At 45.3% G+C, this 25,612-nt stretch overlaps 1 protein-coding gene across 2 annotated transcripts in view; it reads right to left on the bottom strand.

Annotated features, from left to right (window-relative positions):
• The window catches only part of ASTN1 (astrotactin 1), a 353,111-nt gene that overhangs the window by 108,283 nt on the left and 219,216 nt on the right, over positions 1–25,612 (bottom strand). For both annotated transcript variants that reach the window (XM_006047010.4, XM_025285587.2), the window contains exons 9-11: positions 8,757–8,831; positions 2,055–2,192; positions 1,395–1,545 (exon numbers count right to left, since the gene is read on the bottom strand). In XM_006047010.4, the coding sequence (XP_006047072.1) occupies positions 1,395–1,545; positions 2,055–2,192; positions 8,757–8,831 (364 nt within the window). The remainder of the gene's footprint in view (positions 1–1,394; positions 1,546–2,054; positions 2,193–8,756; positions 8,832–25,612) is intronic.

Here is a 25,612-nt window from a genome sequence, read left to right as displayed (position 1 = left end):
TGGTAGTCTTCTCTGTCTTCTCTTCTTTTTGATGGACTGGCCAGGTCCTCCACCTCCCTGCCCCTCCAGTCATTCTCTTTCCTTTTTCTTCATTTTCTGTCTTTCTCAGGAGAATCAGGCCCCTGTCAACTGCTGCCCAATCTATGAACACTGGGGAGGTCTCAGGGCTCTGCACCCAGTACATATCCATCTTTGATGGAGAACAGCTCCCTGCACAGAGCAGGTGCTCAGAGACAAGGAAGTGGGGGGTATGAAGGATGGAACTGGCCCAGCATCCTCCCAGCTTGCCCCTGCTCTGGGTCCCTTTACAAGAGCACAGCTGCCAGACTGGGAAGCAAGATGAAGCTTATATCCTCCCTAGAGCTGGAAGCTCCCAGCTCTGCCTGGAAACACTGCATAACAACATGTCTCATTTAATCACCTCTTCCACTCCTTCATGCCAACTTTGTGTACAGCATTCCTGTCTCTCTTCTCTGCCCCATTCCCTTTCCTTTCTGTGAGGACTGCATCATTCCATCCTTAAGAGAAGGGAAGGCTGAAAACTGATAGTGTTGATGGGCAAGAAAATGACCAACATAAAGGCACCAGCAGACTTGCCCACCTGCTCCTGCCTCCATTCACCTACGCGGGTCTACCAGTATTCACATCCATGGCATGGCATGGAGCTTAGTCCACTCCAGCCCAAACAGTCTTTGTATGTCATAGCATCACACAGCTTGTACATCGTCAAAGCCCATGAAGTGAAAGTGAAAGTCACTCAGTTGTGTCTGACTCTTTTCGACCCCATGGACTAGAACCAATAAAGTAGGAAACCACCTTTCGTGAAGCAAGAGTTCATTGCCATAGTTTCAAAGGGGATGTATTTTTATTGTTTCTCTGCCATTCCTGGCATAACTTACTTTTTTTATCATTCTGGACTTAGGTAGGTATCTTCTAAAATTTCCTATTAAGTCAATGTAATTTGACTCTAAACAAAGGTAGGCGTCTTCTAGAATTTCCTATTGTAGTAAATGCAGTCTATTTCCTATTGGAGTCAATATTTTACCATTGAGCAGTTAATTAGTTCTCAAATTGTTTGAGGATATCGCTCATCAACTAGAGTGCAAGACTATTAAGAAAGAAAGAACCATGCTACACAGTTCATGACATTTTCCTTGGATAGTTACAGTACACACAGTAGGTGCTGCATAAATACCTCTAGATTCAATGGCTGGTAATTAGCTCCTTAGCTCTGTCAAAAGAAAATTCGTAACATAGACTAGACAGTAGTCAAAGCTAGGGAGGAATCACTCTTGCCCCTCTGTTTTACTCACACTGTTTCCACCTCTATCTTCATTGTGTCTTATCCTGTGGCCCCACTTTCTGAAATTACAAGCTCAACAGGGCAGACGTACCACGCAGCCGGTCGAATCCAGTTTGCGATCTGAGATGCAACGGAAGTTCTTACTGCAGCCCCCATTGTCCTTGCTGCAATCACGGACTGGTCCAAACGAGTCTAAGAGGACCTCCAGGCTGTCGAAGGAGGACGAGGTCATCAGCTCCTCTCTGTGGGAAGAAGCGGCAGGAGGTGGGAGGAGGTCAGGGGACGCCAGGTGCAACAGGTAGCTTCACATCCCACGTTCCTGTCTGGCCGACCAGATCATGTCTCACTCTCTCTTACAAATACTAAAGATCAACCAGTCTTGGAGCCTTGAACTAACAAATTATAGACATTCTCCATCTCTGGGAAATCAGCCAAGGCAGTAACACCTGGTCAAAGAAGGAGGTCTAAACTCAGGCAAAGAAATTAACATTTTATTGCCTGTCAGTCCTGAGGGGCCATAGAAGTGCTTACAAACTCTCATTTTATGTCCTCTCTTGGTGCATGAGCCTTGGGGTGTGCAATATTGACCCAGATAGACTAGACCTTGGCACTGCATCTGGGGAAGCGGAAGGCAGCCTGCCAGCTTCTCCTTCCAGCTTGACTCCTCTCCCAGCGCTCGGGACCTTCGGGGAGTTTCTCACTCAGCCTCCCAAACCCAGCGCGTGCCTCGGGGCCCCGAGGCTGGACTCACCGGACCTCCACAGCATCTTCCATCACTGTCATGTCTGTCTTACACTTTGCTGATGGGTTGATGGCCAGTTCAGCAGGTGGAATCACAAAGCTTTTGCTGAGCGGCAGCCACATGCCCTCCCCAAGCGTGTAGGTGAATCTGCAGGGACACCCAACGCCACCTGGTTAGGGCTGGGGATAAACACCACGGGAGGACCTGGCGCCCTAACTCCAGCTGCTTCCTTCTCAACCCTTGTGGTCCTCTCCAAAAAGGAGAGCATATTCCCATTTTATGGATGAGATAATTGAGTCTGATGGAGGCAGAGAGGCCGACACCTGCTCACGCATCCAGACCATTGGAGAGCTCAACATGTCATCCACTCGCCAGCTGCTAAAAGTGTCTCTTCTTCAAACCATAAGACATCGAGTTCCAGTTTCCTTCAGATTTGAAGCTGGGCTTCCCTGATCTTAAGTCAGATATAACTGGAAGCATTTTAATTGAAAAGACACACCGGCCTCCCACCATTCCCATCCCTCAAATTGCACACCCACACTGGTAGCGATGCTTTCTCTCTGTGCCTGGAGGAACCCTACCAAGGAAAGGAAAGAAGCAAACTCCCTTTTTCTGGCTTCTGTGAGATGGGAGCAGAAACAATTGAAGCCAGGAGCCTCCCAGGGGGAGAGAAGAAGATGAACAAGGCAAGCCTACAAGTATTCTCTGCTCTCTCTCTCTACCCACACCCCTAGCTAATGGCGCTAACCCTCTGGAGGCAAGGAAGATTTTTTTTTTTTCCTATAACAAGGGCTAAAAGGAATAAAGGAATCAATCAGCATTTCACGGGAGAGCTTAAGGAAACCATGAGAGAGTATTTGTTTATTTATTCATTCATTTGATTTCAAAGGCATTCAAATGCTCTGTGTTCACAGTCAAAAATAGTCCCTGGGATAAAAGCCAGTGTGGGTGGGATATCACGAGGCTGTGGCAGTCTGGCGTCCCCTTCCCACTTAATGCGGAGGGTGGAACAATGGAAGGATGCGTACAATTAAACAGAACCAGCACCGGCTTCATTAGCATGCTGGTCGCTGAGCACCACTGCAGGTCCCACTCCTTTCTCTCCCCTAACCCACACGCTCCTCTCTCCACCACCGCCCCCCCACCCCCTGCCGCTCCAGGTTGCCTGAGATGCTAGGAAAGCAGACTGATGACGTGAGATCTTCTATCAGACATGTAGCCCTGCTCAGGACGTGGGCCACAGAGAATCCCCATGGCCCAAGGCTCATGAGTTACTTAGTAACTAAGCCCCATGCTTTTTCATCCACTCCCTGAAGGACAGACCTGGGTAGTAGAGGAGCTGAAAGAAGAGAAAGCAGGGGCCCAGGGTGGGTGGGGGGCAAAACCACTGAGCACGTGGGTTTGGGGCAGGACTGGGGAGGTTTCTCCCTGATTCCCAGCCTGACTCTCAGGGCCCTACTTCTCTGACCTGTGGGGGCACCTCTGCATTAGGCAGCACTGAAATAGCAGAGATGCGTTTGCTCTGAAGGAGGCACTCAGTTCTCCCTACCCATGGGAACCAGAGGCAATAGGGGGGTGATGTCTGTGCAGGGAGCTGTCTGCACCAGATGAGGGAAGCCCATTACTAGGGGGACAGAAGAGGAGACCCACCACCCCACTCTTCTGTGAAATTGTGCCTGGTGAAGGTGAAGGCATGCCAGCTCCTTCACACACACACACACACACACACACAACCACACAACCCCTCCTATATACACACACACATGCTTGGGGAGGGCATTTGGTGGGTGTGTGCATGTGTGCAGGAGACCTGGGTTCAGTCCCTGGTTGGAAGATCCCCTGAAGGAGGGCATGGCAACCCACTCCAGTATTCTTGCCCGGAGAATTCCATGCACAAAGGAGCCTGGTAGGGTCATAAAGAGCCTGACATGACTCAGCAATTAACCCTTTACTTTAAACCCACAGAAATCAGTCCACATCTCCAAAGATGTCAGTCTCCAGTGGCGGCTTTCACCAAAATCGCTTCAAACTTTCTGTTCCTACAATGCAATTGGACTATGGCTCCTAAAGTTGTCCTGATTTTCTCTTCTCTATGCCTTTGCTCTTAATCCTCCTCCTTTCTGAGTTTTCTTTCCTCTCCTTTGCCAGACTCATTTTAAGACTCAGTTAAGGCCCCACCTCTTCCTGAAAGCTCTCCAGGGCCTTCACACTCTTAGGCTGAGGAAGGGACTCTCTTCTGCATATGGCACCTTGTCACCCCAAGATGCTGATCTATACCCACCTTTTCACATGTCCATCACCATTCATACAAACATTCTCTCTTGGATGGCAGAGGACAGTTCTTTGTCATCTTTGTATTCCCCACCACCAAACATAATTTCTGATCCAGGAAGGTCACTCCATGAATATTTACTGACTGATCAACAGGAGATTCAGTTATGTTCTTTAGTTTGAACAGGCTGCTAGCGGATATAATCCCAATTTCCCAATTTAAAGATAGAGGCGGTGGTGGAAATTCTTGTTCATTTAAAATAGGATATGGGTTAATCGCTCGGTTTGAATACATTTAATGGTTGAGATGGAGCTGGATTTGATAGGATAAAGATCTTCCTGAATGCACAGCAGTTTCTGAAACATGACACTCTACCAAGTTAATAAGAAAATCTCCACTCTCTGGTAGGGTCAAGGTGAAGAAGTCCTGTAGGTGAAGCAAAGTCAGGTGTGGGTAGAGAGTAACGTTTATTGAGAACTTTCTAAAGCAGGTGCTCTGTAGGACTGTGTGATTTATCCTCACCGCTGCCCTCTGAGATTAGTCGATGCCTTGGTAGAATGGGAGAAAATGACTAATGTTTTAAAAAGTTTAGCAACCTCCCAAGGTCACCTCTCCTTAAGTGGGAAAGATGGGCAATAGCCTGATTCTCAAGTGTTGCTCACAGCCGCTTTCCAGCCCATGTTGGCTCATGCCTATGAAATTCTGAAGTTTTCTTTTATCTGCAAAATCTACTGAGTGACTCCAAAATCCAAATATAGAACAAACTGTCAGAGAAAAGCTGCTTTCTAAAATCTCATCTGTCCCTCATCCATGTGGATTTGGCAGGAAGGACTTCAAAAAGCCACCAAACAGAAGTTGGGTGAACATCTGGAATGCTTTCCCAGGTTGGGTCTTCTCGCATGACAGTTGGTGGTGACCAGCACAGTTGATGGCTCAGCTGTGGACTGAGCCCTGCACATGGCCCTGTTGAACTGGCACTTGAAATTTCTGTCCAGAAGCAAATGTTTGCCAGAAAGCACTGGACGGAATAAGCCTGTGCTCTCGCTGTGGCTTGGCATGAAACAGAATGTGGGAAAACTGAAAAGTCGCTCTTAGCCTGGCGTCTCCACCCTTTCCTAAAGCAGGCCATTCCAGAAGGAGGTCTTATTCCAAGGAATGCAAGTACAGACTTGGGAGGACGGTCTTTGAGAGAGAAATTTGGTCTGTACTCACCCCTGCCACCAGAGGGTCTAGTGGAATGGAGTGATCCTAGCTACCATAGAAAGACCATCTTCAGCACCAGGAAAGTTGGCTGACGAGACTCATCCTGGAGGTTCAGGGTTCCCCTGGACCCTGTGAGTCTAGCTTGGACCCCTTCCAAGGCATTCTTTGGGATTACAGATTACCAAGGTTAGGTTTCAAGGCCTTTTCTCAATCTAATTAGGAAATACCTGAAATGATCATCTACAGATATTTACTGAAAACCTACTTGCTCAAAGGGCTTCCCTTGTAGCTCAGTTGGTAAAGAATCTGCCTGCATTGTAGAAGATCTGGGTTTGAATCCTGGGTCAGGAAGATCCTCTGGAAAAGGAAATGGCAACCCACTCCAGTATTTTTGACTGGAGAATTCCATGCACAGAGGAGCGTGGTAGGCTACAGTCCATGGGGTCGCAAGAGTCAGACATGACTTAGTGACTCAACCACCACCTATATGTTCAAAGGGCTTCCCAGGTGGCTCAGTGGTGAAGAATCCACCTGCCAATCCAGGAGATGCAAGAAATGAGGTTTCTATTCCTGGCTTGGGAAGATCCCCTGGAGTAGGAAATGGCAACCCACCCCAGTATTCTTGCCTGGAAAATTCCATGGACAGAGCAGCCTGGCAGGCTACAGTCCATGGGGTCACAAAGAATTGGACACAACTGAGTGACTGAGTGCACACATGCTTGTTCAAAACAGTGTGCCAAATATTAAATATTTAAAACCATAACAGGTACTCCCCTCCCTTCAGGACAACAACCATTTCATCAGAGAAGCAAATACACAAATTAGAAATAACCATGAAATAAATAATTGACAAATACATAGTAAAGTCAGTATATATACAAATTTGGAGGTGGAAAGTCATTGTGAATTGATGCAATGGATTGGAGAAGCTCCAGGCCAGTGTTTCTCAATCCCAGGTACAGATTGGAATTACTGTGGTGTTTTTACAAAACACTTATGCCCTGGTCCCACCGAGACTCTATATCACATATACAGTTTATGTGTCAAGACTCTATATCATAAGTGAACAGAGTAGCAAGTAAATAGTTATTTAGCTCCTTTAAGAAATTGTCAGAGAAGGCGATGGCACCCCACTCCAGTACTCTTGCCTGGAAAATCCCATGGACGGAGGAGCCTGGTAGGCTGCAGTCCATGGGGTCGTGAAGAGTTGGACACGACTGTGCAACTTCACTTTCACTTTTCACTTTCATGCATTGGAGAAGGAAATGGCAACCCATTCCAGTGTTCTTGCCTGGAGAATCCCAGGGACAGGGGAGCCTGATGGGCTGCCATCCATGGGGTTGCACAGGGTTGGACATGACTGAAGCGACTTAGCAGCAGCAGCAGTAGCAGCAGCAAGAAATTGTAGTCACTGACCATATCACAGAATTTTCCAGAGCGGCCACTGGTAGTTGGTTTACTCAGATCACAGAAGGTTCTGATTAAAATTCTAAGTATCTGAAATAAGGAGATCATGACCCAATGTTCTCATTTGAGCCTAGTTACTGTCTTGTTAAGGATCAAAATGATTAATCACTTATGGATTAACCCACCAACTTCTGAGATAGTTGACCGCATGGGTCAAACCATACAACTGACTCCCTCTGTCGTAAGTGGGTATCACATCCAGTTGGTACCTAACAAATTTGAACAGATGGTGCTTGTGGGGATAGAAACACGATTTTTGTGCAGGTTCTTCTCTAACAGCAATTTCATGGAGGCCCTAGTTTTTCTGACTTTTAGGGGAGTGGGAACTCATCCATGTTAATCAACCCCCACCAGACTCCCCATCTGCCTTATCTTTATCACCTTTCGAAGGTCCCAACAGACAAGCGGTAGGAAAACGGGAGGAAAAAAAGAGTCGGCCCGATAATAAATCATTGTTGGAAAGTTTAAATGCTTGAGTCATAGTCTAAGGAATACAGCTGACATCTCTTGTAGAACAAATCCTCAAAAGCCGCCTGCGGCCAAGGCCATTAATATAACCCAGCCCATCCCAGGAGAGACACTCGGAAGAGAAAAGGGCAGGGAAGGCTCTGGGAGAAAGCGGTTCTGCGAATCTGGACTCCCAGCTAGAAAGGCACTTTAGGAGAGTGCGGTGGTGGCCAAGCCCAGTCTATCCCAGACAGAGAGAAGGAGCAGGAGAAGCTGAGGCAGAGGAGCCAGCTCAAGGAGGCAAATACAGAAGAAAGATTAGCATCAAGGCTGGCACTGGCTGATAGTGGGGGCTGGGGCAAGGAATAGGCAAGACTCTACACACCCTCTGCAGTGAACAGGAAGCAAGTTTTCTCTTTGTGCGTCATTCCTCTAACATGCCATGCAGTAGGTATTGCCTCCTCTGACATCAGACACTTGGGCAGGACTATGTATGCCTCGCCCAGAGGACTTGTTCACGAAGGGAGGTGCACTCATGTCCACACGGCAGCACAAGCACAATCTCTGGCACTTACTGGGTACTCAGCAGATGCACATTAAGTTATAAACAGACTGACAGAATAAATGGAAGATACAGTCTTAGCCTGGAGATAGACTTGTGTTCCAGCTAAGGTCTGGTGGGAATTAGACTTTATGAAAATCCCATAGTTCACAGCTGGCACCCAAATTCTTCCTCTGCCTTCGGACTTGTCTAATACGTACCATTACCATTCCCAGGTATGTAGGTAGAAATTTGGGAGAGACTGGAAACATCCAATTCGATGAGGAAGGTGGTAGATTAAAGAAAATAATAATGAAGTATGGCTGAGAAAGGACAGAGGCAGAGGTGGGAGGGGTTTGTTCTAAACAACTTAAGGTTTTATGTGGAAGGTGCAAATTAGATGCAAAATGGAGAGGCAAAGACTAACATTAATTGCTTGTTCTTTGCCAGTTCCCTTGCTAGGGGCTTTCCCCGCATTATCTCATGTATTCTTCACAACAATAGAGCCTGGCATGCAACGCAGTTCTGTTTAACAAGTGTGGAATCGGGGGGTTCCAAGAGTGGGGGTTCCAGAGCAGGCAAGGAAGGAAGCCAGGACCTCAACAGAATCCATTCATCCTCCACACATTCCACGCTCTCACTGGATGAAGGGGGCAAGGGTTCCTCTTACTGGGAGGGTAAAATGACTACATGTGTTTCCCATTTTATCAATTACCACTAGGAAAGAAAGTTCAGTGGGAAGTAGGATGTGAGGCTTGCACATCCCTAGACAACCACTTACCTGAATATTTTATCAGAAGGCTGTTCTCCCAAAACCAGGTCAAAGCCTCGCTGAAATATTGTGTAAGGCCAAGGCCTGAAAGGAGAAACAGCATGCAATTAAAGTCAATCAACAAACATTCCCTGAAGGTCCACTCTGTGCCTAGTACCACACCAAGGTTCTGGAGACCCAAAGACAGAGGGGACCTAGTCCGGGTTCTCAAGAATCCCACTAATGTGAGTTCACAAGACACAGAATGCTGGAAATCAATTAAGAACAGTATCAATCCAAAAATCACTGACCCACCAGGAAAGTGGAATTTAATAGACATGACAATTGGAACTCCATAGATATATTTACGGCCCTTCAGTGACTTAGCAGCAGATATAGATTTAACAGATCCCTAGCTTTGTCTCACTGAAGAAAGAGGAGGAGTATGATTTCTTGGAAAGACAAAGCCTCTGGAATCAGACAGTTCTGGGTTCAAACTCTGTTCTGCTGTTGAGTCAGCTGTTTGCCTTTGGGTGATTATTTGCCTTGTTGAGTCTAATTTTATCACTTGTAAAAATAGGATTGTTAATAGTGGCTTCATAGACACCATGAAGATGAAGCAAACCTTTTAGGCCAAAGCCACAGCTCATATGGAGTTCTCCTCATGCTCCCTTTCCCTTAAAATGACTTGAAGGTTCTGGGTTTTTGACAGGTCCCAGATGGTTTCAATCATTACCATGTCACTCATTCAACCAGAAACAAGCATGGTATTTTTGAATAAGACTTAACTACCTTCCCGGAGAAGGCAATGGCACCCCACTCCAGTACTCTTGCCTGGAAAATCCCATGGGCGGAGGAGCCTGGTAGGCTGCAGTCCATGGGGTCGCTAAGAGTCGGACACGACTAAGCAACTTCACTTTCACTTTCCACTTTCATGCATTGGAGCAGGAAATGGCACCGTACTCCAGTATTCTTGCCTGGAGAATCCCAGGGACAGGGGAGCCTGGTGGGCTGCCATCTATGGGGTCGCACAGAGTCGGACATGACTGAAGCGACTTAGCAGCAGTAGCAGTAACTACCTTCCCTGGTGGCTCAGACAGTAAAGAATCTGCATGTAATATGGGAGACTCAATCCCTGGGTTGGGACAATCCCCTGGAGAAGGAAATGGCAACCCAGTCCGGTATTCTTGCCTGGGAAATCCCATGGACAGAGGAGCCTGGCGGGCTATAGTCCATGGGGTTGCAAAGAGTTAGACACGACTGAGCGACTAACATTTTCTTTTCACCAGTCTCTGTAGTGAGTGGGCTTCCAAGGTGGAGCTTGTAGTAAAGAGCTCACTTGCCAAATGCAGGAGACTAAGAGACAAGTCAAACACTAAGCAGCTAAGCATGCACACGCACCCTAGCATTTGGATGTTGCATATACTTGAAACTACCAAAACTATTTCTTTTCAATAGCATATATCTCTTTGTTAAGCCAGATGTCCAACTCCCAAATTATTTACTCCTTCAAGCAAGACTTATAAAGCCCAGCCTTGTGTGGATACTATGTAGGGTACTCACAGAGTGAACTGGGCCCTTGCTCTCATGGAATGTATAGTCTCCGTGCAAAACCAATCATACAGTCTCCATGTATAACCAATCATATCAACCCAATAAACTAACTACTGAGGATTTTACTGCAGACATGCTTTTGGCTTTCAAGGACTACAGAAAGTCAGGAGAATAAATCGACATAATCATTTGGGACTAAATCCAACACTAGGAATCAACCCAGTTGTTGTCAATGGTGTCAACAACAGAGGGCATTTAGGGAAAATCTAGGGCAGTCGTCATTGACTGACACAATGACTGCAGGATATTACTGGCATTTAGCATGTGAAAGCCACTCAGTAGTGTCTGACTCTTTGCAACCCCATGGACTATACAGTCCATGGAATTCTCTAGGCCAGAATACTGGAGCGGGTAGCCTATCCCTTCTCCAGGGGATCTTCCCAACCCAGGGATCAAACCCAGGTCTCCCACATTGCAGATGGATTCTTTACCAGCTGAGGCATAAGGAAAGCCCAAGAATACTGGAGTGGGTAGCCTATCCCTTCTCCAGTGGATCTTCCTGACCCAAGATCTTCCTGATTTAGTGGATCTCCCAACTCAGGAATCGACCTGGGGTCTCCTGCATTGCAGGTGAATTCTTTAAAGGGCATTTAGAAGGCTCGAATTTAGAAGGCTGTCCAGTGTTCAGGACAGCCCTGCATGACAAAAAATTGCCCCAGGCTCTGCAAACTTTTGAATGTCTTGCTGCACATTTACATAGGTAAAAACCTGCTTATTATTATCTCAGCCTAGACACTAACTCCATTTACCCACAAGCACAAAGCAGTTTGTACTGTTTTAATATAAGATGAATTGTCTAGGTGTATAACTACCATGTAAATTAAGAGAAGATTATACAAGATTACTTGGAAATTTTACCAAGATTCATTCATAATTTTGGAAAATCACATCATTGTTTGCAGTGCTGTTCATGGTCTTTGAGTCACCAATACAGCATGTCTACATCAACCCAATTGCTCTTATATATATTGTGTATTACATATTACTTCACATTTTATATTATGGGGACTCTACATTAGTAGAGTCTACATGTCTACATTTGACATGCAAATGTCTGTCAACTTTATTGCTCCTGTTGTAATACTGCAGAGAATTTATACATTAAAATAGCTACATTACTATAAATTATTTATTATCACTTCTCTTTTAATTATTCAGAAAACAAAGATCATGGCATCCGGTCCCATCACTTCATGGCAAATAGATGGGGAAACAGTAGAAACAGTGTCAGACTTTATTTTTGGGGGCTCCAAAATCACTGCAGATGGTGACTGCAGCCATGAAATTAAAAGACTCTTACTCCTTGGAAGGGAAGTTATGACCAACCTAGATAGCATATTCAAAAGCAGAGACATTACTTTGCCAACAAAGGTCCATCTAATCAAGGCTACGGTTTTTCCAGTGGTCATGTATGGATGTGAGAGTTGGACTGTGAAGAAGGCTGAGCACCGAAGAATTGATGCTTTTGAACTGTGGTGTTGGAGAAGACTCTTGAGAGTCCCTTGGACAGCAAGGAGATCCAACCAGTCCATTCTGAAGGAGATCAGCCCTGGGATTTCTTTGGAGGGAATGATGCTGAAGCTGAAACTCCAGTACTTTGGCCACCTCATGCAAAGAGTTGAATCATTGGAAAAGACTCTGATGCTGGGAGGGATTGGGGGCAGGAGGAGTAGGGGACAACAGAGGATGAGATGGCTGGATGGCATCACTGACTCGATGGACGTGGATCTGAATGAACTCCAGGAGTTGGTGATGGACAGGGAGGCCTGGAGTGCTGCGATTCATGGAGTCATGAAGAGTCGGACACGACTGAGCAACTGAACTGAACTGAACCACTTCATATTATTTTAAATTTTTATTTATTTAGACTTTATTATATATGATTTCATTTACAAATTAAAAAAAGTTAAATTTGTCATAAAATAGAGTGTTGGGTCTGATAGGGTTGAGACACCAACTTAACCCAACCAGCTAACCAATTAACTACTTGAAGGAGTTGGTAGCTGCAAAGTGAGGCCACTGGGTCTCTATAAAGGAGTGGCTGGGATGAGTGCATTCCTTTTTTATGCTCACTATTTATAAACACTTTATTCCTGGAATTCAACTTAGAAATACCCTGAGGCAACTAGAATTGGCTCCAAAAGGTATCCAAACACCATCCTATGAATAACCCCTGCATCAAATAAATAGCCCACGTGTGTTTTTCATGTTTGTTTTGTTCATTGGAGGTAAAGCCACAGAGTGGGGTTTAAATATGATTCTTTTTTGCTGAACAGTAAGTGTGGCTTAAGAGCAGCTAAAAAATACGTACTAATTCAAGAAAAAGACTAAAAATTAGGGGGAAAAAATGTCCCATCTGATCCTAGATACCTAGAGAAGGCAATAAAAAGAGAAAAGGGACCTGCAACTTTCTCTCTCCTTTGGACAAAATCATATTTTATTTACTATCAGTTGAATAATTTTAAACAACACACGTTTTGCCTTCAAGTCATCTCCAGTACTCAAAATGGGTATAGTGTGTAATTAGCGTTAATTCTTGGCATGATTCCTTGGTTGTTTGAAAATATATTTTGTGGAGCCAAATTTTAGACTAGCATTGATTACAGCGTGGACAATTAAATACATAGAATAATATAAATAAACCTGTATTCAAGCCATAGGTAAAGAATCAGTGAGCCCAGAAACATTGATTAAGCACACGTTGATGTGCTGTCAGATAGTCAGGGCAAAGAGACTTTCTGCTCTCAAGAGTCCCGAGTGTCAAAACAGGCAACTCAGATGCACCATCTGGACCCCACCCTGGTCACAGGGACAGGCAGCAGGACATAGTGGGTAGGCTGTGGGTTCTGGCCTGCCTATTCCAATTCCAGCTTAGCCATCAATTGCTGTGTGACCTTGACCAAGTCCCTTAATCATTCTGTGTCCCCATTTCCTCATCTGTGAAATGAGGCTGAGAGTAATAACTTTATCAACCTGGCAAAGCTGTCATGAGATGGAACTAGTTACTATGATTAAAGCGTTCCGAACAGTGTCTGGCATTCGGTGAGTGCCATACCAGCATCTGTTACATAAGTGAAATGTACTAGTTACCTGAATCCAGTATAAATACTACAAAAAGGAGATTCCCAAGCTTTTAATGAGGAAGCAGTGTCTTCCCTTCAGAGGCAAACACAGTACCACACCAGGCTTTAACTCAGCTTGTAAATGTATTTGTGTTGTCTGGAGAGGAGCCAATGATGCGTGTGGGAGACAAACCGCGCTCCCACCTCCCACCCGGGCCCCACTTCACAGGGACTCTACAACACTGACCTGAGATGCAGAGAGGAGAAGGGCATGCTGTGCGAGGGGAAGAGGAATCAGAGAGTCTGCAAATTGCTTCAGCGAGGAAGGAAAAGAGAATTGACTTCTTTCCTTCCCTTGAGTCAGGGATGATCTGTCAGGGAGATGGGGATTCTTATTTGATTTATTTAGCAAATATTTATGGAGGGCCTATTGTGTGTGAACTGTGATACTAGGCAACGGGAGCCGGCATAAAGAGATTCTTGCTCTCAAAGGAATCTATAGTCTTTCTGAAGAAACACACGCACGCCCAGACAAATAGCAGGGAATAAGTAAAAAGGAGGAAGCATGGGACTGGAGCAGATAAGCTAAGTGGTCCTGGCAGCAGCAGATCACTCACCCTGGGTGCCGGGAGGGCTGGGTGTCAGCCATGCGTGGCGGGGTAGCAGAGGGAGCCTGATGCATGTGAGTGGAGAGGCCACAGGGGGCCACCTAGGAAAAGGCAGGGTGAAGTGATGGAGTATGTGTGCTCGGTCATGTCCGACTCTTTGCAACCTCACAGACTGTGGCCCGCCAGGCTCCTCTGTCCATGGGATTTTTCCAGCAAGAATACTGGAGTAGGTTGCCATTTCCTCCTCCAGGGGACCTTCTTGACTCAGGGATCGAACCCAAGTCTTCTGACTCTCCTGCATTGGCAGGCAGATTCTTTACCACCGAACCACCTGGGAATCCCTAAGGGATGAAGAGCTAGACCTAAAAGTGTTGAAAACACTTACAGCTGAGTTACCTGAGACCAACTGAAAGAGGAAGAGGTCTTTGCATTAGGCGTTCTGCATGTGAGCCCAAGATACATACCCATCTCCAAGCTCAGATGGAAGCTGCCACAGGGATGCTCGGCAACAGGTCTAGAGGCCCTAATAATTGTCCCTCTTCTCTGTTTCTCACTCTATCGGACCATTTTTTCAAAATGGCTCATGCACATGGTGGAGACTTGGCCTCTCATAGCTCCAACTCATGTCTTTACAAGCTCAGGCCACAGAGAGACACTGCCCATCCACGGAAACAATAATCCGTGGAAGAACTGCTTGATCTATCTCAGATCAGATGAGGAACCCGGACCAGTCTCTGGGGCCAGGGAAGCAGAAGCATCCAAACAGCTTCAACTCTCATTCAGTTTCCAGGGCTAGAGCCGGGAGGATGGGGAGTGTCAAACAAAACGATCATTTCCTGCTCAGGTTCCCTCTGCTCGTGGTGGAAAGAGCTCGGCCTCCCACCAGGAATGGGTGGCATTACAGAACAGACTACACCAACATTAGTTTTGGGGAAAGAGTACCCACCTCAGAGCCCAAGGATAGCATCAGGCCAGATGCGGGGCAGGAGACTGAACACCGTAGTTGGAAGAAAACCTGAGCCTTTTGACTCCAGCTTAGGTAATGTGGCCTGCAATATTCTCTGTCTTATGCTGGGCAACCCAGTCACATCTTGGTTTAGGAAAATTAGCAGAATTGAAAGTCAGAATAGAGCTTATCTGTTTGTTTGTCAATATCGCCAGTCTGACAAATCAAGACCCTGAAGATGGTCCTCCTGTGTGGGCAGCTACAGATGGCCTAGATTCAGGGGCCTCTCAGGCCAGCACAGGAGCCATCTGGGGTTCACTACCTTGAGCAGAAACATAATCTGCACCACAGAGGAGCCTCACTGTCACAGAAAGACATCAGCCACTGGGACACACGTGCAACCTGGATAGGCTGAGAGCTATTTGTAACCTCGTCTTTGCCTTTTCTCCTCTGCCCTGTCTCACATAATTCCAAACAGTTTATGCAGAGGCTTTGTTAAGCACTGGAAATTTCTAAGCTTTCAGTTTCTCTCCTCAGTTCTTGCTCCTCTTTCCCAAGACACATCAGCTATCACAGGGTTTTTTCCGTTAGTTTTTCCTTCTGGTTAGCCCAGAAGTTGGTCGTGGCCTTGACTTGACTTGACTGGTTGCTTGGGCATTCCTTCCACCATGTAGCCTAGACCCAACTGCATGAGGGAATCCAGCATGGCCAGACCAATGGGATGATCCCTTCACATCTGTTCTCCTAGGGCAGAAAGGGACCACTCCTGCTCTGGATAAGAGTATTTTTAAATTTGCTTTTTGATTAAATGCTAGTCTCAGCTTTCCGGGCTTCCCTGGTAGCCCAGTCGGTAAAGAATCTGCCTGCGGTGCAGGAGACCCAGGTTCGATTCCTGAGTCGGGAAGGTCCCCTGGAGAAGGAAATGGCAATCCACTCCAGTATTCTTGCCTGGAAAATCCTATGGACATAGGATCCTGGCAGGCTACAGTCCATGGGGTCTCAAGAGTCAGACCCGATTTAGGGATTAAACCACCACCCAGCTTTCTACCTGGGAAGGGAACTTGAAAGTTTCTGGTGAGCATTGTCTGGTGATGGGTTTCCTTGTGGAGGACTTAAGACTTATCACCTGGGAATGAATGAGGGGGAGAGATACAGATGAGAAATAGATAGATGATAATAAACAGACATGGAACAGGTGAGGGGATAGTGTGAGAGAGAATACATGTATGTATATATGTATGTATGTATGTATGTGCCTACACAGTTCAGTGTATGGAAAGCATATTTCATCTGGAGGCATTGATGAAAAAGGCATTTCACGATGGACTTTTAAAAACAAAGAGCTTCTTCTGAACTCATATATTCTTCTACCTATCCTTAAAGAGATCATTTTACAAATGAAAATAATGTGTCCATAGTTAAATGAAAGCACATCCTTTTAAGCTTGCTTCTGGCCCACACTAGGCTAGATTTCCAGCGGAAGCGTGGTTCCAAGGTTCCCCGCAGCCAGTCAGAGCACTCTGGGGTTCTGGTATAGGTTGTCATATCCACATGCAATGTGAGGGCTTTTGAGAAAAATGTTCCTGTTCTTAACTAGGTAAATGCATTTGCAAGGAAGGAGCAGTGAAACAAAGAGAATAGAGGTTTATTTTTTTTTTAAGTTTCTGGGAAAAGGTAGTTTGAGAGATATCCAGGAGAAAAGGTGAAGAGAAAATTGGTAAAAATGAGTTTTCTCGCTATGCAGTTGGGTGAAACATTCCACACCTCAATTTACCATGATGATAAAATGACATTATTATGTGCCACTATCTTCACATCAGCACCAGTTCTGGGAGGAATAAGGGCTGGAATGGCTGATTTCTCGGATATCTGGTAAAGCTATGGCTTTATCAGAAGTTAAATGATAAGAATAATGATGTCTAGTGTTCCTACAGGACACTTGAGGGCCTGGAGGCCTTTGCAGACGTTTCTTTACCTGGAATTGTTTCCCTCTCTCATTTGTTTGGATAACTTACACTATTCTTTAATTCTAGCCTAAAAATCACTTCCCAAAATAGACCTTCCCCTCCAAGACTAGGTTATGTTCCCTTGTTATATAAAGCACCCTGCACTTTCCTTTATAGAACCTATAAATATAATCAATATATTATACATTTAGTTAATATGGTCCCCTCATCAGACATAAAAGACTCTATCATCATCTTCGCCACATCCTCACTATCCACCATAGAACCATCACACAGCAGGTACTTGGTAATGAACCAGACCACGTTGCAAATGAGGTTTCGGGTTGGACAGATCCGCAGTCCTTTGTCAGATAAGACTTAATTTTTTCAGCCCTGGTTTCTAAAGCTATAAAATGAGGATAAAATAGCACCTAGAGTTGTTAAGGGAGCATGTAGAGACCTCACACAGTGCCGGCCACACAGAACAAACTCAGTAAATGTTATTGTTCATTATAATTAATATTCCCATTTGGTAAATAGAAAATTCATGTCTAACACTACATTTTAAACATAAAGTGTGATTGACAGGCTGTCTTTTCAAACTGTGTTATCTTTAAGTATGTAAATCTCATGTAAATAAAAGTGAAATATTGGTGTGATTTTATTCATTATTTATTACCTATTAATCATCTGGTCCCATCACTTCATGGGAAATAGATGGGGAAACAGTGGAAACAGTGTCAGACTTTGTTTTTTGGGGCTCCAAAATCACTGCAGATGGTGATTGCAGCCATGAAATTAAAAGACGCTTACTCCTTGGAAGGAAAGTTATGACCAACTTAGATAGCATATTAAAAAGCAGAGATATTACTTTGCCAACAAAGGTCTGTCTAGTCAAGGCTATGGTTTTTCTAGTGGTCATGTATGGATGTGAGACTTGGACTGTGAAGAAAGCTGAGCACCGAAAAATTGATGCTTTTTGAACTGTGGTGTTGGAGAAGACTCTTGAGAGTCCCTTGGACTGCAAGGAGATCCAACCAGTCCATCCTAAAGGAGATCACTCCTGGGTGTTCATTGGAAGGACTAATGCTAAAGGTGAAACTCCAATACTTTGGCCACCTCATGCAAAGAGTTGACTCATTGGAAAAGACCCTGATGCTGGGAGGGATTGGGGGCAGGGGGAGAAGGGGACAACAGAGGATGAGATGGCTGGATGGCATCACTGACTCGATGGACATGAGTTTGAGTGAACTCGGATTTGGTGATGGACAGGGAGGCCTGGCGTGCTGCGATTCAAGGGGTCGCAAAGAGTCGGACACGACTGAGCGACTTAACTGAACTGAACTGAGAAATGAGTTTACTTAGAGGTTTTTTTTTTATGCAGAAAAATAACATACTTCTCAGTAACTAGCAAAGCAGCTGGAGTGTGACCGTGGAGCCAGACTGAGTAGGGTTAAAACCTGCCACTGCAACTTACTAACCTCATGTCCTTGGTTAAGGTCATTGACTTTGGCCATCAGACGATTCTATCCACTTCCTCCTCTTGCTCTAGTCATGCCAACACCACCCCACCCCCACCTTCCCTCCACAATTCAGAGACTGGCTCCTTTCATAATTTTTGTTGACTTCAGTAGCCATTAAAACGATCTTTCCAATTCTCAAATCATTCACTGCCTTGACTTCTCCTCAAACGATCCTGTCCCCCACTCTCACTCCCATGATCATAGCCTAGATTGCCAGTATCTGCAACCTCTCCTTGGTCACAGCTTCAAGAATCCCTATATCTGACCATCACTTCCTGCCCTCCCAGTTCATTCTTCCTATATCCACAGAATATTTTCTATCCATCTGAGCCTTAAAATGCATTCATCTAACCACCATTTTATTGACCCTCACCCACCTCATGTACCCTGTTTCCTCTTTACTCAAATTAAATTCTGTGATCCATTATTGTAATCACCCTTTCAAGGAACCTCAACTCTCTCGCCCTCCATTGCTTCATCATACTTGTCTGAAACACTCCAACACTGGTTAAACTCAATGACCCCGTGGCTTCCATTTCTGTGTCTGCACAAATGAATGTTGCTGGCAACCACGCTGATTGGTCTCCCTTTAAATCCTACACCACTGACCTCAAGTGGGCTCTGCATACTGCCTACTGATCAAACTACATCTTCCCTGTCTGCTCTCCCTCCCACTCTCAAGATCATTATCTCATACCTTCTTTCTCCTCACACCTCCAACACCTCTTCCCCCATCCTCACCCTCAGCTAATGGTCTGCTTCCTACATAATTGGGAAAACAGAGGCAATCAGATTAAAAGCTGGCCCCACCACATCCACCCACCCACCCGCTCCTGTGCCCAGTACTTGGCCCTCCTTCCAGTAATTAGGCAGAAACAGTTTGTGCTCCTGTCCAGAATAATCCCTTCTTGACTTACGCTTGGACGCCAAGCAATGAGATCTAAGGGGAGAAGCCCTAGATGGAAGTTACAAGTTCAACACCCTTCTGCTATTATGACCTCAAGCAAGTGAGATTACCTTAGAGCCTCTGTTTCTTCAGATGCAGAGTGGGCATCCTGAGTTGAGCATACTTAAAACTTTATACTGCTGACCAAACTGTGTATACATTTCAGGTGCTTAACAATCTTCGATTTTTCATTTTTAATCAACTTTATTTTTGCAGTATTTGCTCTTTTGCATACATGTGCTTGAGTTTTGCATACATGAGTTTGAGTAATCTCTGGGAGTTGGTGATAGACAGGGAGGCCTGGTGTGCTGCAGTCCATGGGGTCACAAAGAGTTGGACATGACTGAGCGACTGAACTGAATTGAACTGAATTGATACGTGTGCTTGTGTATGTTTAACATGTTATCTCATTTAAAGATAGAATGGTGAAGAACTGACACAGATCCTGCCTCTCTGTGGCTCAGTTTTCTTACTTATAAAATGGGATAACAATGTTGAGTCCTGCCCCCAAAGCCACAGGGGCAAGGCAGGGCACCAAGGCCACAGAAACAGAGTCCAGAACCAAGGTCACCTCCGAAGCTGACTGAGCCTCTTTGTAATCTTGCCAAAACCCTCGCTGGTCATCACTAACACTCTTCCTGACTTCCAATTAGGCAAAGATGCCCACTCCAGTAGACACCCTATAGCGCCCAGACCAATCACCTAACACCAACCTTCCAGCAGGAATTTTCTTTGTCTTGAGGCTATAAAAATTGGTTACTAACCCACGAAAACTGTCAACTCTCCCTGGTCTGTCAGGAGGTTGGCCTGCTGTGCTCACAATGCCCACTTTATCTCTGCTTTTTGTTCTTAATAAACTCACTCCTTTCTGTAATATGCTATGTCTGGAAATTCTTTTCTAACCCACACTCGGACTGCCTCAACAAATACTACTACCCACCTCACCAATTGAACAGGATTAAGCAATCTAATATCTGTAAAACCTTATAATAACCTTGGATATAGTAAGTCCTGAATAATCAATATAGGCTGTTATTGCTCACATCTTGTTTGGAATGTTGGTTCTAAAACTTGAAGAGGCTTCCTGCTCAAGAAATTTTGAAGTATATAAAATGATTTTGAAAATCACAATAATAAACACATGTTGTGACTTTCCCCCCAAATTTTGGAATTCAGGAATACAAACTTGATCCCCAAAAGTGGCAGTGAAGACAAACACACACATCATGATGGTTAATTTTATGAGCCCACTTGACTGGGCCACAGGGTGCCTAGGTATTTGGTCAGGCATTATTCTGTGTATTTCGGTGAGGATGTTTGAATGGGATTAACATTTGAATTGATAGACTGAGTAAAGCAGATGGCCCTCCACAATCTGGGTGGGCTTCATCCAATCAGCTGAAGGTCTGAATAGGATTAGAAGACTCACCCTCCCCAAAGTAAGAGAGAATTCCTTCTGCCTGATGGCTTCAAACTGAGACATCCAATTTTTCTGCCTTTGAGCTCAAAGTTAAACACTGATTTTTCTTGGGTCTTGAGCCAACTAGGACTACATCATTCACTTCTCCTAGATTTCAGGCCTCTGGAATCATATCCAACTACCCTATTGGGTCTCCTGGGTTTCCTGATTGCTGACTGCAAACCTTGGGACTTGTCAGCCTCCATAATCACATGAGCCAGTGCCTTACATCCTTCTTTATATTCTGCATCCTATTGGTTTTGTTTCTCTGAAGAATGCTAATGTGACCCCCTGGACTGTAGCCTACCAGGCTCTTCTGTCCATGGGATTCTCCAGGCATGAATACTGGAGTGGGTAGCCATCCCCTTCTCCAGGGGACCTTCCTGACCCAGGGATAGAACCTGGGTCTCCCGCACTGCAGGCAGATTCTTTATCATCTGAACCACCAGGGAAGCCCATACACCCATATCCACACAGATACTGTACATATAAATACAGAATCCACACTTAACCTTTTTGTCAACACAAAGCATGTCAGAGAATTACAGCAGTGAGGAAACATGGGCATGGGCCCCAGTTTTGCAGAAGACATTGTAACTTGATTCCTGTCACTTGCCTTATGGGGAGAAAGGATAAGCATCTGCTTCAGCAGACTCAGGGAGCATCCTAGAAGGCTGAGTCCATATGTCCTCAGTTGGGGAAAGCTGGCCTAGAGACTTGCAGTTCCCCTGTATATTCTGAGATCAGAGATTATATAAAGCAGAAGGAGAAAATCTTGAGTGGGTCAGAAAAAGTTGGAAATTGTAGCTGTCATTCATTGACCACTGACCACATGCCAGGCAGGCACATGTTCAGTGCTGCACACACATCAGCACACTCTTTCACTACTACCTGGGGAGCCACACAGCTATATAGTGATTATGCTCAGGTTTCCCAGATAAACAAAGGTTGAGCATGGCTAAGTCAGTTGCCTAAGGTCACTCAGCCAGCAAGGAAAGGCACAGGTGAGTGTTATCATGGATCACAGAGCCTGCATTTTGTCCTATGCCTTGCCTCCTCTTCAACTAGCGCCAGGTCTACAGACAAGGATGTTGTCTGTGTTTTGACCTGGCTTGCCCACCGCTGGCTTCTAAGTGCTGGTGGGGGCCTGGGGGCAAATGTTATCTATAATGTCCAAGAATTACCTGCTCCTTTGCCTGTGTTTTCATTGGACAGTCTGTGATGGACCATGTGGTATTAAAGTCACCAGTCTTCCTCTTTGGGTGTCCTCGCACTGCTTATAGCTACTGAATCTCATTTATCCCTGCATCTCTCATAAGTGCTGTCTGGCATAATGGTTCTCAAACTCTGGGGTACATCAGATGCACACCATACATGGGCACAATGCTTCTTAAACTTTAGTTGCTCCCATCCACCTATCTAGGGTGGGGCCAGGCATCAGTATTTTTTAAAAGTTAGGCAGCTGGTTCTGCTGCTACTGCTAAGTCACTTCAGTCGTGTCCGACTCTGTGCAACCCCATAGACGGTAGCCCACCAGGCTCCGCCGTCCCTGGGATTCTCCAGGCAAGAATACTGGAGTGGGTTGCCATTTCCTTGTCCAATGCATGAAAGTAAAAAGCGAAAGTGAAGTCACTCAGTCCTTAGCGACCCTATGGACTGCAGCCTACCAGGCTCCTCCATCCATGGGATTTGTCAGGCAAGAGTACTGGAGTGGGGTGCCATTGCCTTCTCCGAGGCAGCTGGTTCTAATGCACACAATAGGTTGAGAATTGCGGACCTAACATATGTACACTCACACTCTCTGTCAATCTTTGCAAATGAGTTTGGTTTTCTATACAACATGATTGCCATAAAAACAGAAGTTACAATCTAGACCGAGGATTCACTGGAACCCATTTTTAAAATTTATGAATAATAATGAGGAACAAAGCATATTGAGTTCCTTCCTATTCCCTTTATTGATGAATTAATTTCATTATAATTATATAAGGTGTATATTTGGGTTTTTTTAATTGTCATTTTGATTTTAGTGGGCCACTTTCATTAAAACAGTATTATACAAAATTGTGGCTTCCCTGGTAGCTCAGCTGGTAAAGAATCCACCTGCACTGCAGGAGATCCTGGTTCTATTCCTGGGTTGGGAAGATCCCCTGGAGAAGGGAATAGGCTACCTACTCCAGTATTCATGTGTTTCCCTGGTGGCCCAGATAGTAAAGAATCTGCCTTTGATGCGGGAGACCTGGGTTCGGCCCCTGGGCTTGGGACATTTGTTCCACTGTCTGGATGTATCACTTTGAATTTTGGATCATCCCACAATGCTGTCCCAGGATAAACACCCCCCTCCCATAAGGCTGCCAGATCCTACTTGAGATGGTCCACTCCTAATAGTTTATTACTAGGTATTAGTAACATAATGGGCTTCCCAGGTGGTGCTAGTAGTAAAAAACTTGCCTGACAATGCAGGAGACATAAAAGACACAGGTTCAATCTCTGGGTCGGGAAGATCCCCCGGAGGAGGGCATGGCAACCCACTCCAGTATTCTTGCCTGGAGAATCACCATGGATAGAAGGGCCTGGAGGGATACAGTCCATGGGGTCACAAAGTTGGACATGACTGAGCGACTAAGCACAGCATAGCACATACAGCATTGAGATTTTCATGTTTATAAATTCACTCACAGATACAGATACACCCCCATACATACATACACGCATGCATACATACAAGTGTCTGTGTTCATGACACACACACTCATTCGCAAACTCACACACCTTGCCACGCTACTGCACCGCTTCCTTTGGGAGCCGAGCGAGGGCTGGTCAGATGGCTGGTAGGATTTACAGTTGTTCTCTGCCACCTCCGTTAACCCCCTGGCAGCTTCTGTGGGCATTGAAAGCAGACCTGGGAGAGGAGCCCCTGACAGCAGAGTCTCCTGCAGACACATCTGGGCCTTCAGTCGTTCACATAAATTACCCCAAAAGGCTCAGATTTTGTGGGTGGGCTCTGGAGTCAGATCCCCCTTCAAGTCCAAGGTCTGGACTTGAGCTCCTTGCCAGCGGTGTGCAACTGACCAGATATTTACCCTTTTCAGCCCTCACTTTCTTTCCCTGTGAAATTGTGATAATAGTAACTGCCTGTTACTTCTAGGGCTGTAGGATGGGGAATACATGTATACCTGTGGCGGATTCATTTTGATATTTGGCAAAACTAATACAATTTTGTAAAGTTTAAAAATAAAATAAAATTAAAAAAAAAGAATAAATGAATAAACACAGTTTCAGGACAATGATTGACATACAGTTGTCACTTTCTAAATGTAAGTTTCCTTCCTTATTTGTCTCTGGACTCTGTATCTACGGGCTCAGTAGATTTTTCACTCTGGGCTAATGCAGCCAGGGTCTCAAGTTCAATCCTCCTGAAAGCTTGTTAGTCTCTCCTACTCCTGCCTATGGGCAAAGCCTGCACCAGATATCGCTGGACACCCATCTTTGCTCACAAATGCACAGGACAGGAGCTTAGTGACGGATCTGCGCAAATCCATCTCTGCACAAGAAAAACGGCTCAACACTTACTTGCTGTGGAGTGTGACCTCCCGGTAAGAGAAGGGTACAAACCTGGGACCCCCTCCCCCTCCACAGACGCACCCCTTCAATTTCAGTGAGGAGGTAGGAGAGTGAACAACACTAACACGAAAGCAGAGTGACAGACGAGAGGCAGAGGATATACAGGAGAAGAGACAGCTTCCTCCATTTCTGTGATTTTATGTGAAGGGAAATTGACAATGTAAATAAGCCGGGGAACCAGGGGAGAATCACAATGGCCACCAAGGACTTGTCTTTAGTATGAGTACAGCGCTTTTACCCTTTCCCCAAAGTCCTTTCATATCTACTAATTTGCTTCCATTCAACGTGTTACTTAGCAAATTTCACTATTAATGCAATCCCTCATTCACTCATTCCTTTATTTATTTACTTGAAAAATATGAATTAACCAATTGCATTGCTAAACACCATCAAGGGACACAGAAATGATTTAATACACAGTCTCTGTCATCAAGGACTACATTAATGAAGTGAGTCATTCCACGAGCAGTGATTCTGCACCTCTGATGAGCCAGATGTAATGGGGAGTGCTGAGACACAGATGAAAGGCGGGTCCCTGTCTGGGATCACGGTCAAATGGTGTAAGAATGACGGTAAACAATCCATGACATTTGGCTTGTCAATTTTTATGATAAAGCAAGTAAAAATCATCATTTACTGTACATTTACTGGCAGTCAATGAGCCAAGGGCTTTATATTTATCATTTCACTTAATTCTCATAAAATCTTTTGAGATATAGGCACTAAGGTTTGGTGTTTTAGTCGCCAGGTCGTATCTGACTCTTGTGACCCTGTGGACTGTATGTAGCCTGCCAGGTTCCTCTGTGCATGGGATTTCCCAGGCAAGAATGGGTTGCCATTTCCTTCTCCAGGGGATCTTCCCAACCCAGAGATCGAATCTGGGTCTCCAATATTGGCATGCGGCTTCTTTACTGCTGAACCACCAGGGAAGCCTATAGTATTCCCATTTGATAGATGGGGAAAGTGAGGCTTAGGAAAGATAAATAACATGTGGCAAAGTCCCACAGCTAACACTGAGTCCAGGCTCCAGCTCAGTGCTCTCAGATGCCAAAGCCCTTGCAACAACCTCCGTGAACATCATTCTCCCTGGTGCTATGGGGGACAAAGGGGAGTTGTTGGGCTGCCCTGGCTGGAAGGGTTAATGAGATGAGGACACAT

Source organism: Bubalus bubalis, chromosome 5, assembly GCF_019923935.1.
Source record: "Bubalus bubalis isolate 160015118507 breed Murrah chromosome 5, NDDB_SH_1, whole genome shotgun sequence".
Classification (NCBI taxonomy): domain Eukaryota; kingdom Metazoa; phylum Chordata; class Mammalia; order Artiodactyla; family Bovidae; genus Bubalus; species Bubalus bubalis.
The sequence above is the reverse complement of the archived record's forward strand: the minus strand, read 5'-3'. Positions and strand labels throughout refer to the sequence as shown.